Here is a 15,844-nt window from a genome sequence, read left to right on the forward strand (position 1 = left end):
AATAACACCTCATGCAAAAAACGCTCTCAGCAGACTCCACAATAGTTCTAGCAGCTTCAATATCCCGTTGAGGAAACATCCCTATTTCTGACATTTGCAGAGCAGTTACTTTATTATCTGTTCCTATGTTCACCAAGCATTACATATCTCAGTAGCTTCTAAGGATGGAGCCAGCTTGGGAACGGTGATTCTGCAATACCTTTCAGATAGACTCCAAGTCCCCGCCTCTGTTATGAACTACTTTGATGTCGCCTAGCATGGAATGGACATGTGCAGTCACTTGCAGAAGAGGAAAAGGCTACTTGTGTGTTTTATAACTATTATTCTTCGAGATGTGTTGCATGTGTCCCTTTCATGATATCTCCTCCTTCCACAATGCTTCAGAGTCTAGTTCATTTTGGATTCCAATGTTAAAGAACCAAAGGGTGGTTGGGGTGGCTTCATACTCTTACCCTGCATCTGCTTATGCTCCCAGCTATCATTCTGGGGAAAATTTCCAGCTTTGGGCATGCACACAGCTAAAGTGGAATGGATATGTGCAACATATCTCAAAGTTCAACAGTTACGGAATAGATAAGTAACTATATCTCTCTCTGTATATCTATGTAAAATAAATACACACACACACACACACACACGTATGTATATATAATAGCACCTTTCATACTGAAGGATCCCAAAGAACTGAAAACTATGTATCAGATGAATAATTGTGCAGCCACCTCCAGGATGGGAGGGGTCAACAAACAGCCAGTACAGTGCCTAGGTTAGGGTAACTTTTTGCTAAGGACACAAGGAGGCAAGTAACAGACAAGACCTTTATTTTTAACGTCTCTTGAAAGATCCCTGCCACCCTATATAGTACAATAGGTATACATCAATTTATTTCCCTTAGATGATGAGTGGCTGAGGTTATGTTTGCACAGCAAAAAAAAAAAGCACACCTGCAGCTGGCCCGTGCCAGTCGACTCGGGGTTGCGGGGCTATTTCACTGCTTGTGTAGACTTCCGGGTTCTCTAGGACCCTGTGTGAATAGACCCAGAAGTCTATACAACAATGAAACAGCCCTGTAAGCCTGAGTTGGCTGGCACAGGCCAACTGTGGCTTTTTCTTTTCTGTATAGACCTACCGTAAGTCAGCCCCGTTGAGATTTAAACCTTGGCTTCCAGAAGTCTAGTTATTTCAAGATTGACTTTTAGACTACTAATCCTCTGTGGTTTAATATAGGTTAAAACATTATTTCACTATTTCACTTGCTCATCTACCAGTAGACAATATTGGTAGCTCAAACTTCTAAACTTTAGTGACCCATGTAGTTCTTAATGTATAGAATCTGGAACTGCCATTCTCTCCGCTCGGTGCTCATTTGTTAGCATCTTTTTCTCTTTATTGCTTTCTCTGCCTGTTCCACTTTCTCCTATTTTTGTCTTGTCTTTTTGTACAGAAAACAACTTAGATTACTCATGGTTTGCCTTACTACTAGTGGAAACAGCTGTAGTAGTCAAGATTGCATGATTCTAATCAATTTAATTATGCTGCTGGCTTTACAAGGAAAGGTAGCTTAGCTTGTGCACTGCAATACATCTGTGTGTAAGTAGCACTGGCTGTCCTGGAGAAACCTGCTGGCAAAGTGCCTTATGGATGAGAGGCAGACTTTTGATGAGGGAGCATGGCAGAGTTGCTCATATAGTAGAGGTTAGATTTAGGCTAGATTTGTTACACATAATTGCGTTTGAAATAGGAATGCTGTTATGGATTATAAATGTAACCTAAGGAATGCTTTATAATCTACAAGTCTTAACTCTAAGAATTCTAGAACTTGAATTTGAATCTGAGTAGTTGATAGGCCAGGTCAGGATTGAAAACCTGCTACCGCTATGACCATAAGCGGTATAATCTGTGTTGGTCAACACCAAGTGCTGGGCGGTGATTAATTAACCCAGAAACTTCAGGAAGCACCAACGGCTTTGGACTGATGAGCGCCTGAGGAGGGTAGTGGAACCCTTAATGGAGGAAATGCCATCAAAAGGCGGATGAGCAAATTCACTCAGTGTTTTTGCCAACGACATCCACACAGGACAGATTGGGTCCTTCACCTGTGGCTGATAACCATTCTAGGAGTGGAGCCCCGAAAGGCAGACAGATGGAAGATCTGCTTTGCTCTGGCAACTCCTGCAGCGTAACTGGTTCCAAATGTATCGACTCCCGTTCTTCCTTTGGTCCAAACCAGTGAAGTGAAGAGAGGGACGCTGACATATGGACAAAGCAGTGCCTCCATATCAACTGCCCCGGCTATTGCAGCCACATCACATGGAGAGGACATTCCATCCTTGCTGGTAACATGGACATAACACAGAAGGTGGCAGTTGCAGGTTATAAGCTCTCACTTGATTGGTGTAGAGGAGCGCGCCACGGGTCACCTTCGACGGTGGGAGGAGTCACTGCATTCCATTGGTCAGCCACCGCCTGCTCCAAAGCTGGGCAGCCCCCAGACAATTGAGTGCTGACCCGCCACAGTCTGCCCGCCTCCTGGGGTGCGTGGGGCTAGACCCAAAAGTTGAATGGCAGACGGAAACCTTGCACCTGGCAAAAATAAGAAACCAAGAACTTTCCGGCTTGGTAGCTGGAATGTCAGGACCATGTGTCTGGGATTGACAGACGATGACGACCTACAATACACGAGCAGCATACGGAAGTCAGCTTTGATACACCGTGAGCTGTACAAACTCAATGTTGACATTGCAGCACTTCAGGAAACAAGACTTGCAGATGCTGGTTCTGTCTAAGAGACCAATTACACCTTCTTTTGGCAAGGTAACAGCAGCCAAGAAAATCGTCTGCATGATGTTGGTTTTGCTGTGAGAAACAAGTGAGTAAAGCTCCTAGAAGTCATTACCAGAGAAGGCAGAGGAATTTTGGGAAGATTTAAGAACAACAATCCATGAAACAGCTTTAGCCACATTTGGGGGGAAAGAGACCATCAAAAAAGGACTGGTTTGAAGAAAATGAAGCGGAACTATTACCTCTCATCAACATTAAGAACACAGCCTATCTGGAACACAACAAAAAGCCAACAGAGTGCACCAAAGTGAGACTTCGACATGCAAAAAACGAGATACAGCGAGCAAGCAGACTCTGTTTAAATCATAACTGGATCAAGTTCTGTGAAGAGATACAGACAGCCTCAGACACAGGAAACCTCAAAGTCATGTATGATGGCCTGAGGAAAGCTCTAAGTCCCACTGTCAACAAGGTTGCCCTTCTCAAATCACACAGCGGTGAAATCATTACAGATAAAAGCAAGCAGTTGACTCATTGGGTTGAACATTATTTAGAGCTATAAGCATAAGAAAGAAACATCACCAGCAAATCACTGGACCAAATACCAACTCTACAGGTCATGCCAGAGCTAGATGTGGAGCCCACTGTAGAAGAGGTAAGCAAGGCCATTGATTTTCTATCAATTGGCAAGGCTCCTGGAAAAGATGGTATCCCAGCAGAAATCTCAAGTGCGGGAAAGACAGCCTATTACCATATCTTTATCAGATATACTTAAGTGCTGGAAAGAGGGTGAGGTACCACAAGAGATGCGCGATGCAAACACCATCACTTTGTAAAAAATAAAGGCGAAAAGGGCGACTGCAACAACTACAGTGGTATCTCACTACTAAGCGAAGCAGGAAAAGCTTTCACAAAAGCCATCTTAGTGCGCCTACAACAGCTGGTGAATCGTGTCTACCCTGAATCACAGTGCAGATTCAGAGCTGGAAGATCAACTGCAGACACGATATTTTCTCTGTGTCAACTCCAAGAAAAGTGCAGAGAGCAAAACCGACCATTGTACATCGCCTTCGTGGACCTAACAAAAGCATTCGACACAGACAGCAGAGCAGATCTGTTTGCAATACTAGAAAAGATAGGATGTCCACCAACCCTGTTAAGTCTTATATGTTCATTCCACAACAACATGAGAGCAACTGTCCAGTTTGACGGGTCCACTTCGGACAGCTCTTGAGATGAAAAGCGGAGTGAAGCAAAGATGTGTTCTTGCCCCATGCTCTTTGGAATCTTCTTCTCAGTACTCTTGAACTGTGTGATTAAGTACATGAAAGATGGAGTGTATCGCCACACAAGATCAGATGGGAAACTCTTCAACCTGTCCTGACTTAAGTCAAAGACCGAAGTCAAAAAGGTGCTAATCAGGGAACTTCTATTAGCTGATGATGCTGCCCTCATAGCCCACATTGAAGATCTATTACAAGAACTCATGGACCGCCTTTCAAATACCTGTCAGGCATTTGCTCTCACCATCAGCATTAAGAAAAAATGCAATCCTAATGCTATGTTTTATTTATTGTATTTATTATTATTTAATACATTGCAAGAGTGATTTTGCAGCTGTTTATCTTAGTAATTTGATATCAGTAGTTTTTCCTATGTATTGTTTGTTTCAGTCAAATCAAACATTTAGCACAAAAAGCAATTAATCCCACCAACCCACTCCAAGAATGTTTCACGTGTTTTATACTTGGAAAGTATTGACTTTGGTTCCATAAATAGGTTTGTTCACACATATTATTATTTAAAAAGTAACCAAATATTTGTTTTTATATAAGAAAACCTATTTATAGCTAATTTTCTGTCAACATTGCTTCACTTTATTTAAATGTACTGCTATTTAATAACCCGTGGTGGGGTTTTATCTGGTAGAGTCTCTATATATAATGTTTGAGATTTTGTTTGTTTCTGTTTTTAGCCTGAACACTCCACCTGGAACAAAAATTAAGCTGTCAGGAATTGTTGAAGTGAAAAATGGATTCCTGCTTTTGGATGACAGTAACACTGTAGTTCTTGGCGGTGAAGTGGAGCATCTTATAGAAAAGTGGGAGTTACAAAGGGTGAGGTAACATCACTGTGAATTCTTGTCTTACAGAAGGTTAATTATATATAACTTCTGCAAGCTAATTGTGACTAATAAAATGTTAGAAGTTTTTATACAATAATAGTATTTTAAATGCCCAAGTTATTGTTATGGATAAAGCCAAATGACCTTAATTAAATGTAATATTTTATGCTGCAGTTCAGATGCTGCCCACGCAGAAATCAATGAAGACCTTTGAGCAACAAATGATTCCTTTTTTATTCTGCAGAATTTTAAATTTAAAATGTGGGTTAAAAATTATATTGGCCAGCAAAATGTCTTTAGCTAATCGTTCTCTTTACCTGAAGCAGGTATGCAATGTATTTACGTGTGGTGGTGATTGGCAGGATTCTTGTGGTTTACCTGACCAGCGTATAGGTTTTTTTCTTGCAACAGAATTTTAAAATAAAAGCTTTTCAGTTATAGTCTGTAGCATACTTTTATGTTAACTACGTTTAAACATAATTTTTGCTTATATTTCAACAGTAGTATAAATAAGGCTGCAGTCACATAAGATGAACTGAAGGTGTTGAGAGCTTTTAAAGAAAGCACAAAGACCTTTAATTTAGTTCACTCCACTCTAATATGGCCAAATTAGGAGAGCATATCACTGAAGAAAATGTTACAGGCTGGCTATTTCCTTCTCCTATATAATACAAAGCAGTGGTGATTATTCCTAGAGAGGAAACTCTGGACTTGTGACAGTGTTCCAGTCTGTTGATTGATTTCTGTTATATTAAATGGATAATGTAGATTTAGTCACTTTGCCAGATGGATGTAGGGAACATTGAGTGATATTTGATGGCTCAGAAAGTAGACCTGTTGCATATGTCAGCCAATCAAAGAGCATCTTATCCATGCACATTATTTTCAAATGACGCTAATTTTGGCAAAAGTATTCTTTGTTATTGTTGAAACTATCTTTGGTTTGATGAAGTGTTGTTTTTTTAAAACTATTTTGGACAAACTGAATTATAATTGATTTGAATGATTTTGAGTTATGAAAACACACAAATAAAGAAAATGTGTGTTAACATCTTTTTGTGCTCCTGTAAATGAAAAAATAGTTGTAAAAAAATCAATATAATTTATAAACTGTGTAGGTATCCTTAAGCAACGCTGCCTTCATAAAAAGAATGTCCTAAATGCTAAATCAAATTATGTAATCTCATATCCTGTGCATCTCCAAATCTGGTGTCATAAAGGGAAGAGAATTCCAAAGGTAAGGGCTGTCAGGTGTAGAGCTCCGCTAATATCCTTGAAAATTCAGCTCTGGGGCCGACAGCAAAATAATTTCATTCAATCGTCTCTGTCTCATCTCATTGTCTCTATTCGAATATAGGTTAAAAAGAGGTCTCTTGGGTACTATAACTGGGTTACAAACCGTTTCAGGGTTTTAAAGTAGATTGAAATTCAACTGTGATGTCAAATAGGTCCAGGAGGCTGTAATTACATTGAAAAACAAAAGCACAATAAGTTGCATTTGTCAATGTTGCATTAAACTTTATAGTCAAACCTTTCATTCTATATATAGTGCTGTTGATAAATTGTGTAGTTATTTTTTTGACTGCACTTTGGTTCATTATGACATATATTCAAGAGGACATACAACCAGTGTCAGGTTTATTACTCTAAACTGGGGGTTCTCAAACTTCATTGCACTGCAACCCCCTTCTGACAACAAAGTTACTGTATGACCCTGGGTGGAGGCAGAGCCTAAGCCCCGCCACCCCAGGTTGGGGTAAGGGGGCCAGAGCCTGAGCCCCGCCACCCCGGTTTGGGTAAGGGGGCCAGAGCCCGAGCCCCGCCACCCCGGTTTGGGGTGGAGCTGAGGCTTCAGCCAGGGGTTCCAGCAAGTCTAATGCTGGCCCTGGCGACCCCATTAAAATGGGGTCGCGGCCCACTTTGGAGTCTCGACCCACAGTTTGAGAATTGCTGCTCTAAACCAATAATAATATTGCACAGGAAAAAGGTTCTGTCTGATACCAATCTCCGGGAAGCCATCTCTTCCATCAATGTTTTGTTCATCTTACGTTGAAGATGTGCTCCCAAAGTTACACATTTCAATAGTATGATGATTTTACAAGTTACACATCTTTTTACACGTCACTAAAATCCAACCCATTTGTCCCATTTCCCTAACTTGTTCTGTTCTTTTCTTATCTTTGTTTTGGATACTTGCATTTCAGGAACTGGCCTGTGAAGGTACTCTCTAACTAGTGCTAAGACATAAAATGAATGTATATTGATTATGACAAGTTTCCTATCTGCTTATACCAAATGCTTACTTCAGCAAATGCAAGGTGCTATAGGATACTTAACAGAAGTGAGCAGGATTGTGGTATAAGCCAGCTTAAGCTATATCACTGTTACAATATTTGTGCTTAATGTTATTGGTGCTTTATTCATACATACATAATATAAAAATATGGTTCAGATAGTACATATTATTATGAAGAGGCATAAGACCTCCCAACAGACAGAGAGGCAGGTCACTGGCACCAAAATCCTCTAATCATGGGGGTAAGAGTAGAATGCAGCCAAAACCCAAGTGCTCCTCTTCACTGGTAGCACAGAAACTGGCTCCATTGACTCTGGCCCTGAGGCAGGTACTGTAGAGTCCAGGCCTTGAAGGGGCACCTTCTACATATGCGATACGTCAGCATCCAAAGACCATCTCAGTACTGACAGCGGTGTAGGCATTTCTAGCAGTGAGAGATCTGCTGAGCCTACCTGTACCGCTATCCCTGGTAGCACAGGAAACCGTGCTCTGGGTAGCAGACAGTGGGGCGCCAGTATCATTGATGCCACACTTGGTATGGCAACAACCTCCATTGCCTCAGACTTCACATCTGTAGGTACCATTGAAGAGGAAGCCTGCTGTGTTGGCTGCTCTACACTCTTCACCAACTTGGCACTGGTATCTGGCATCGTCAAGAGCAGCCCTCCCTTGGTCAACAGAGAGGGATTTGTCCTACTCTGAATTGAGAATTTGCTCCTACATTTCCTGGCCTCAGAGCCAGACTTACTTCTCTACACAGAGGCATTACTACCCTGGGTTGCCTCAGGCTCCTTCAGATGAAATAGGATTGGGTATGAGATTCAATGAGATTAAAATAGTTAGAGACATAAAGGGTAACAAGAAAACATTCTACAAATACATTAGAAGCAAGAGGAAGACCAAGGGCAGGGTAGGCCCATTACTCAATGAGGTGTGTGTGTGTAGGGGGAAACAATAACAGAAAACGTGGACATGACAGAAGTACTAAATGGCTTTTTTGTTTCTGTTTTCACCAAAAAGTTTAGTAGCAATTGGACATCTAACTTAATGAATACCAATGAAAATGAGGTAGGATAAGAGGCTAAAATAAGGAAAGAACAAGTTAAAAATTATTTAGACAAATGTCTTCAAGTCACCAGAGCCTGATGAAATACATCCTAAAATACTCAAGGAGCTGACTGAGGAGATATCTGAGCCATTAGTGTTTATTTTCGAAAAGTCATGGAAGATGGGTGATATTCCAGAGGACTAGACAAGGGTGAGTATACCGCCAGTCCATAAAAAGGGGAATAAAGGCAACCTGGGGAATTACAGGTCAGTCAGTTTAACTTCAGTAACTGGAAAGATAATGGAGCAAATAATCTATTTGCAAACACCTAGAAGATAATAAGGTGATACGTAACAGTCAGCATGGATTTGTGAAGAACAAATCATGGCAAACCAACCTAATAGCTTACTTTGACAGGGGAACAAGCCTTTGGACAGGGGGAAGTGATAGTTGTGGTATGTCTTGACTTTAGTAAGCCTTTTGATACTGTCTCTCGTGACCTTCTCATAAACAAACTAGGAAATACAACCTAAATGGAACTACTATATGGTGGGTACATAACTGGTTGGTAAACCGGTCCCAGGGAGTAGTTACCAGTGGTTCACAGTCAAGCAGGAAGGGCATAGCAAGTGGGGTCCTGCAGGGATCAGGTCTGGTTCTGTTCAATATCTTCATCAGTCATTTAGGTAACGGCATAGAGAGTACACTTATAAAGTTTGCAGGAGATACCAAGCTGGGAGGGGTTGCAAGTGCTTTGGAGGATAGGATTAAAATTCAAAACGATCTGGAGAAACTCGAAAAATGGTCCAAAGTAAAGAGGATGAAATTCAGTAAGGACAAATACAAAGTATTCCAATTAGGAAGGAACAATCAGTTGCGCACCCACAAAATGGGAAATGACTGCCTAAGAAGGAGTACTGTGGAAAGGGATCTTGGGGTCATAGTGGATCACAAGCTGCATATTAGTCAACTGTGTAACACTGTTGCAAAAATAGCAAACATCATTCTGGCATGTATTAGCAGGAGTGTTGTAAGGAAGACACGAGAAGTAATTATTCTGCTTTACTCCACACTGATTAGGCCTCAACTGGAGTATTGTGTCCAGTTCTTGTTGTCACATTTTAGGAAAGATGTGGACAAATTGGAGGAAGTCCAAAGAAGATCAATAAAAATGATTAAAGGTCTAGAATTCATGACCTGTGAGGGAAGACTGAAAAATTGGGTATGTTTAGTCTGGAGAAGAGAAGTGTGTGTGTGTGTGTGTGGGGGGGGGAAGATAACAGATTTCAAGAACATAAAAGATTATTACAAGGAGGAGGATGAAAAATTGTTCTCGTTAACTTCTGAGGATAGGAGAAGAAGCAATGGGCTTAAATTGCAGCAAGGGCAGTTTAGGTTGGAATTTAGGAAAAGCTTCCTATCAGGGTAATTAAGCACTGGACTAAATTGCCTAGGGAGGTTGTGGAATCTCCATCATTAGAGATTTTGAATAGTAAGTTAGACAAACACCTGTCAGGGATGGTCCAGATAATACTTAGTTCTGCCTTTAGTGTAGGGGACTACACTAGAAGACTTCTCGAGATCCCTTCCAGTCCTATGATTCTATGTGATTAGGGAGTCTTTGAGGCCCATCACCAGTCCAGTGGCCCTTTTGGAATCTGTGGGTATTCCCCCCGGTTTCTAGATCATACATGAGGCGTTACTGCTCTTTGGGAGGCATGGGAAATTTATGCACCAGGTGCTGCTGGTTCTGAGCAGCAAGAGGCAGTTCAAAAGGATCCTGCTGGACAGCTAGTGGAGGAAGAGCACCCTCAGGCTATCCTGGCTTCTTCATCCTCCTTTTCTCCAACAAGAATGTTTCCTCAGAAGGCATCTCACCCCACCCTCTTGCCCCTTGGCTGATTATAAGGTTCAATAAGACCTACTGAAAAGGGTAGCTTCAAGTTTAGGGATCCAGGTGGAGAGAAGGTTGAGTCCTCCTGCTGCCTTACTGATATTTTGTGCACCAGAGGGCCTCATTGGGTGGGCCTTGCCTATTAATGACGTAATTAAGTAGCCCATTAAGTCTCTCAGATCCCTTTCTGCCACCTCAAAAAGGGCTGACCATAAATATTATGTTCCTCCTGGGTGTTTGTATATCTGTATGCTCATTTTCTCCCAGGTACAGATGGGCCAGTGAATGGGAACAACAGCGCCAACAGATGGAAATCCCCAAATCAAAGGATGCAAAAAACCTAGATTTTTGTGATAGAAAAGTTTATTCTACTGGGGCGTTGCAACTCAGAATTGCCATCCAACAAGCTCTTTGGGTATTTTATGATTGTAATGTTTGGGACTCCTGGTTAAAGTATAGGGACATGTTGCCAGAGGATGCTAGACAGGAGTTCTCCACTTCAGTTGATGAGGGGAAATCTATAGTGAGAACTTCACTGCAGGCTGCACTCGACTCAATGGACATGACTTCTGGGGACCATGGGTCCATATGCAAGAGCTCTTGGCTGAAGACCTTGTGGCTTCTGCAAGAGGTCCAACAAATATTACAAGAGTTGCTTTTTCAAAGGTATTCACATTTTACAGAAGCAAACAGACTCTAATCTCCATGGCTTTAAGGATTCTAGGGCAACTTGAATGTCTTTGAGGTTGTATACTCCTGCCCCGTCCAGGAAACATTTTTGTCAGCAGCTGACCCATTGTTACTCTGCCCCTGCTTCTTGTCAGGATCTGCAAAGAAGGAAAAATAGAGGTTATAGATGCAGACCACCTCCTCCTTCTGCATCAATGCATGCTCCATCTAGATGCCCTAAACCAGCATTTTGATAGGTTGCTTGGGGACACCATGCCAGTTTCCCAGGATTCTAGGCAGTTATCTCTATCAAGGTCCATTTGGCAGGAATATAAGATTTTCATTCTCATATGGACAACCATTCTATATTTTCTAATGATATGACAATCAGGTTTTTGAAGAGCCTGGAAAGGTTGTATCCTCAAATAAAGGAGCCCGTTCCCCTCTGGGACTTGAATTTAGTTTTTGTCCAGGCTAATTGCCCTTTGTCAGAGCCTCTAGAAATGTGATCCTTGCTTCACCTATCACTGAAGGTGACTTTTTTAGTATCTATCACAGGGGTCGGCAATCTTTGGCACGCGGCCCGCCAGGGTAAGCACCCGGGTGGGCCGGGCCGGTTTGTTTACCTGCCGCATCCACAGGTTCAGCCGATTGCGGCTCCCACTGGCCGCAGTTTGCCATCCCAGGCCAATGGGGGCTGCAGGAAGCAGCATGGGCTGAGGGATGTGCTGGCCGCTGCTTCCTGCCGCCCCCATTGGCCTGGGACCGCGAACTGCGGCCACTGGGAGCCGCAATCGGCCGAACCTGCGGACGCGGCAGATAAACAAACCGGCCCGGCCCGCCAGTGTGCTTACCTTGGCAAGCCACATGCCAAAGGTTGCTGACCCCTGATCTATCACTTCGACCAAGAGGATCGCTGAGCTGCATGCTTTGATGTACAGGGCAGCCTTATGTAATTTTCTTTCAGGATAAAGAATATCTGTGCCCACATCCAATCTCTGTCTCTAAAGTGGTATCTATTTTGTATATTAACCAGTCAATTTACTTACTTACATTTTACCCCAAACCACATGCCAATGGAGAGGTGCAATGCCTGCACATCCTAGATCAGGGATTGGCAACCTTTGGCACGCGGCCCGCCAGGGTAAGGACCCTGGCGGGCCGGGCCGGTTTGTTTACCTGCTGCGTCCACAGGTTTGGCCGATTGCGGCTCCCACTGGCCGCCGTTCGCTGCTCCAGGCCAATGGGGGCGGCGGGAAGCGGCGGCCAGCACATCCCTCGGCTCGCGCCCCTTCCCGCAGCCTCCATTGGCCTAGAGCGGCGAAACGCAGCCAGTGGGAGCCGCAGTCGGCCGAACCTGTGGACGTGGCAGCCGGGCTTGTTTACCTGCCGTGTCCTGGCGGGTGCTTACCCTGGCGTGCCACATGCCAAAGGTTGCTGATCCCTGTCCTAGATGTTAGAAGAGCTTTGACATTCTACATCAACAGGACTACGCAGTTCCATTTGTCAACCCAACTATTTGTGGTCATTGCAAACAAGATGAAGCATCTCCCAGTTTGTTTTCAAGGAATTTTATTGTGGATAACCTCCTATACTCCTGCATGTTATGATTTGGCAGGCATTTCCCCACTGAGCAAAGTGACTGTGGATACTACAATATCACAAGCAGCCTTGGCAGCATTCCTTGTGCATGTACCTATCCAAGAAATTTGTAGAGTGGCAACCTGGTCTTCAGTCAACATCTTCACATCCCATTATGCCATCACTGATCACTTCAGAGGCTATGCTAAATTTGAATGAGTACTCCAGTCTGTGTGTACATATGCACCGATTCCTCCTCTTACTTTATGGCTTGTGATTCACCAAGAGTTGAATGCATGTGTGCAATTAATCAAATGAAAGATGCTTATTAATCTTCAATGACTACCGTTCTTCGAGATATGTTGCACATGTCCATTACAGAACCTGCACTCTTACCCTTTTCCATTAATGCAGGAGTATAGGAGGTTATCGACAACAAAATTCCTTGAAAAGAAACTGGGAGATGCTTCATCTTGTTTGCAATGGCCACAAATAGTTGGGTCGACAAATGGAACTGCCTAGTCCTGTCGATGTAGAACGCCAAAGCTCTTCATCAAGAAGGAACTGAGGGGGCTCTGTGGCAGCTGGGCCCTTTATACTGGCACACATTAGTGTGTGGTGGCAGAGGGTGCTTATGCTGTCCCTGGACGATACCACTGAGGTTAAAATTTCGGACAACTGTGAGTGGGGTTTGCACACAGAGTGGATTGGACTTGTGCAACACGACGAGAGTTATGGAAGGTTAGTAACTGTCTGTTTCCAGTGGGGTCCAGCAGGGATCCATTCTTGATCCTACACTATTTGACATCTTTATCAACGACCTGGAAGAAAACATAAAATCAACATGTCAGGCTTGACAAAGGCCTGGCTGGGATGATTTAGTTGGGGTTGATCCTGCTTTGAGCAGGGGGTTGGACTAGATGACCTCCTAAGGTCTCTTCCAACCCTGATATTCTATGATTCTATGAAAGTTTGCAGATGACACAAATTGGGGGAGTGGTAAATAATGAAGAGGGCAGGTCACTGATTTAGAGAAATCTGGATCTCTTGGTAAACTGTGCACAAACAAACAATATGCATTTTAATACCGCTAACTGTAAGTGTATTCAAGAATGTAGGCCATACTTACAGGATGGAGGACTCTATTCTTCAAAGGAGTGACTCTGAAAAAGATTTGGAGATCGTGTTGGATAATTAGGTTAACATGAGCTCCCAGTGTGGTGCTGTGTTCAAAAGGGCTAATGCGATCCTGGGATGCACAAACGGGAATCTGGAGTAGCAACAGAGAGGTTATTTTACCTCTATGTTGGCACTGGTGTGGCTGGTGCTAGAATACTGTGTCCTGTTCTGGTGCCCACAATTCAAGAATAATGTTGATAAACTGGAGAGGGTTCAGAGAAGAGCCAAGAGAATGATTAAAGAATTAAATACCTTATAGTGATAGACTCAAGGAGTTCAATCTATTTAGCTTAACGAAGAGAAGGTTAAGGGGTGACTTGACTACAGGCTGTAAGTACCTATATGGAGAACAAATATTTAATAATGGGCTCTTCAGTCTAGCAGAGAAAGGTATAACATGATCCAGTAGCTGGAAGTTGGGGCAAGACAAATTCAGACTGGAAACAAAGTGTAAATTTTTAACAGCGAAAGTAGTTAACCATTGGAACAATTTACCAAGGGTTGTGGTAGGATTTCCATCTCTGGCCATTTTAAAATACTTTAGAAATTATTTTTGGGAAATTCTATGGTCGTTATACAGGAGATCAGTCTAGATGGGCACAATGGTCCCCTCTGGCCTTGGAATCTATGAATTGAGGTTAGAGGCTCTCTGTTCTCAGTTCATGTGCTCAGCCACACCCTGGTCTAACCTGTGGCAGGTGGGAACAGCCATTGGAGGGAAAGTCCAGCTTTGCCCTAGTAGCCCTGGGATGGAGCTTGCTCAGAAATTCTATTTCTGTGGGGATGGCCCATATGCAGTCCTTTCACATGTAGCAGCTGAGAGAGGATAGAGTTTGCTCAGTTGCTTCGTGGGGATGGTGTATATGCAGTGTTGTTAGCACTGGGAGCTGAGAGAGGCTGGAGCATGCTCAATGAGGATGGGATCTTCTGAGAATTTAGCTGCTAAAATCAAAGTGTGTTGTGTGAACATAAGAACATAACATAAGAATGGCCATACTTGATCAGACCAAAGATCCATCTAGCCCAGTATTCTGTCTCCTGACAGTGGACAATGCCAAGTGCTTCAGAGGGAATGAACAGAACAGATCAAGTGATCCATCCCCTGTCTTCCATTCCCAGCTTATGTGAACTGTGATTCTCTTCCTTCCAGTCCTCCTCCCTCCCCCCCCGACTCCCCAAGGCTTGCAACTTGGCCAAATGTGGGCAGATTTTCAGGGACAACAAAAACTATATATGTTACAGGAGACCACACCCTGTCAAATTTCAGTTCCCTACTTCAAAGACTGTGTGAGCTAGAGGTGTTCAAAGAGAAGATCTCAAATATTTTATCATGAGCAAAACTGTTAGTTTCCCTAGCTTTGTTCTTGGAAGTAATTGAAGCATTTTTGCTGAAAATCTGTGGAAAAATTCAGTCTGAGGCAGACACCTTTCAGCCCAAATGGTTAATGGGAAGTGTTAGGCAACTTCAATAGGTGGCACTACCAGTTCTGCCTATAATTAATACATTAATTTTGACTTGTACATTTCCTTAACTTTATAAAAGGTATCCATTCATCATTAATAAAAATGTTACATGCTTTTTATAATATTTGCTTTCTCCATATGTAAAGAAACAAGTTCAAAGTATTTCTTTGAGAAAATTAGGATGGGACTTTCAAATGGAGACCCTTTTGAAAATTCTAGCCTTAGTTCAAATATAAAACCTTTCTTTCCATAATAGTGTTGTTTGCGGTAAAACTTCCTTGTTCCTGCTGTTATGCCTGCTGTTCGTTAACTCAGAGTTTCGTTCACCTTTGCCATATTGTTTCCTCTATATGCCATTCTCACTATTTGTGCCCTTTTGGCCAACTCCATCTTGTTTAAAACAAGCTGTGACAGTTTTATCTGGGTTGCCATCATTTTCTCTTGGTGTCCATGTTCTATGAGAAAGGGTGCCTCTATCGCATTTGATCTCAGATGAGTTCAAAACATATCTTGCCTTCAGAGAAAAGTGTTCTTCTCTCCCCAATCTTTTACCTTAATAAAGATAGCTCCCTGATGTTACTGTTGTCTATCAGTTGTCCTCACATACTGAAGACATACGACATTTCCACAATCTTAAATTAATTCTCAAATTTCCTTCATGACTTTCATATATTTATTTCACTCCCTCAGACCTCTGTCGGTAAATGTATAGTACTCCGTTATCTATTAGCCTTCTAAACTGAAAATAAGCCATCCCTTCCTTTTATAAGTTTTCTGACTCTTCCTATTTTTAACTTTTATTTTTAT

The 15,844-nt window shown here is 42.5% G+C and overlaps 1 protein-coding gene across 2 annotated transcripts in view; it reads left to right on the forward strand.

Annotated features, from left to right (window-relative positions):
• LOC112104824 (tudor domain-containing protein 3) overlaps positions 1-15,844 on the forward strand; it is a 265,871-nt gene that overhangs the window by 136,183 nt on the left and 113,844 nt on the right. For both annotated transcript variants that reach the window (XM_024197380.3, XM_024197381.3), the window contains exon 5: positions 4,757-4,898. In XM_024197380.3, coding sequence (XP_024053148.2) covers positions 4,757-4,898 — 142 coding nt within the window. The remainder of the gene's footprint in view (positions 1-4,756; positions 4,899-15,844) is intronic.

Source organism: Terrapene carolina, unplaced genomic scaffold (genome assembly GCF_002925995.2).
Source record: "Terrapene carolina triunguis isolate 2854851 unplaced genomic scaffold, T_m_triunguis-2.0 Scaffold17, whole genome shotgun sequence".
In the NCBI taxonomy this organism is placed as follows: domain Eukaryota; kingdom Metazoa; phylum Chordata; order Testudines; family Emydidae; genus Terrapene; species Terrapene triunguis.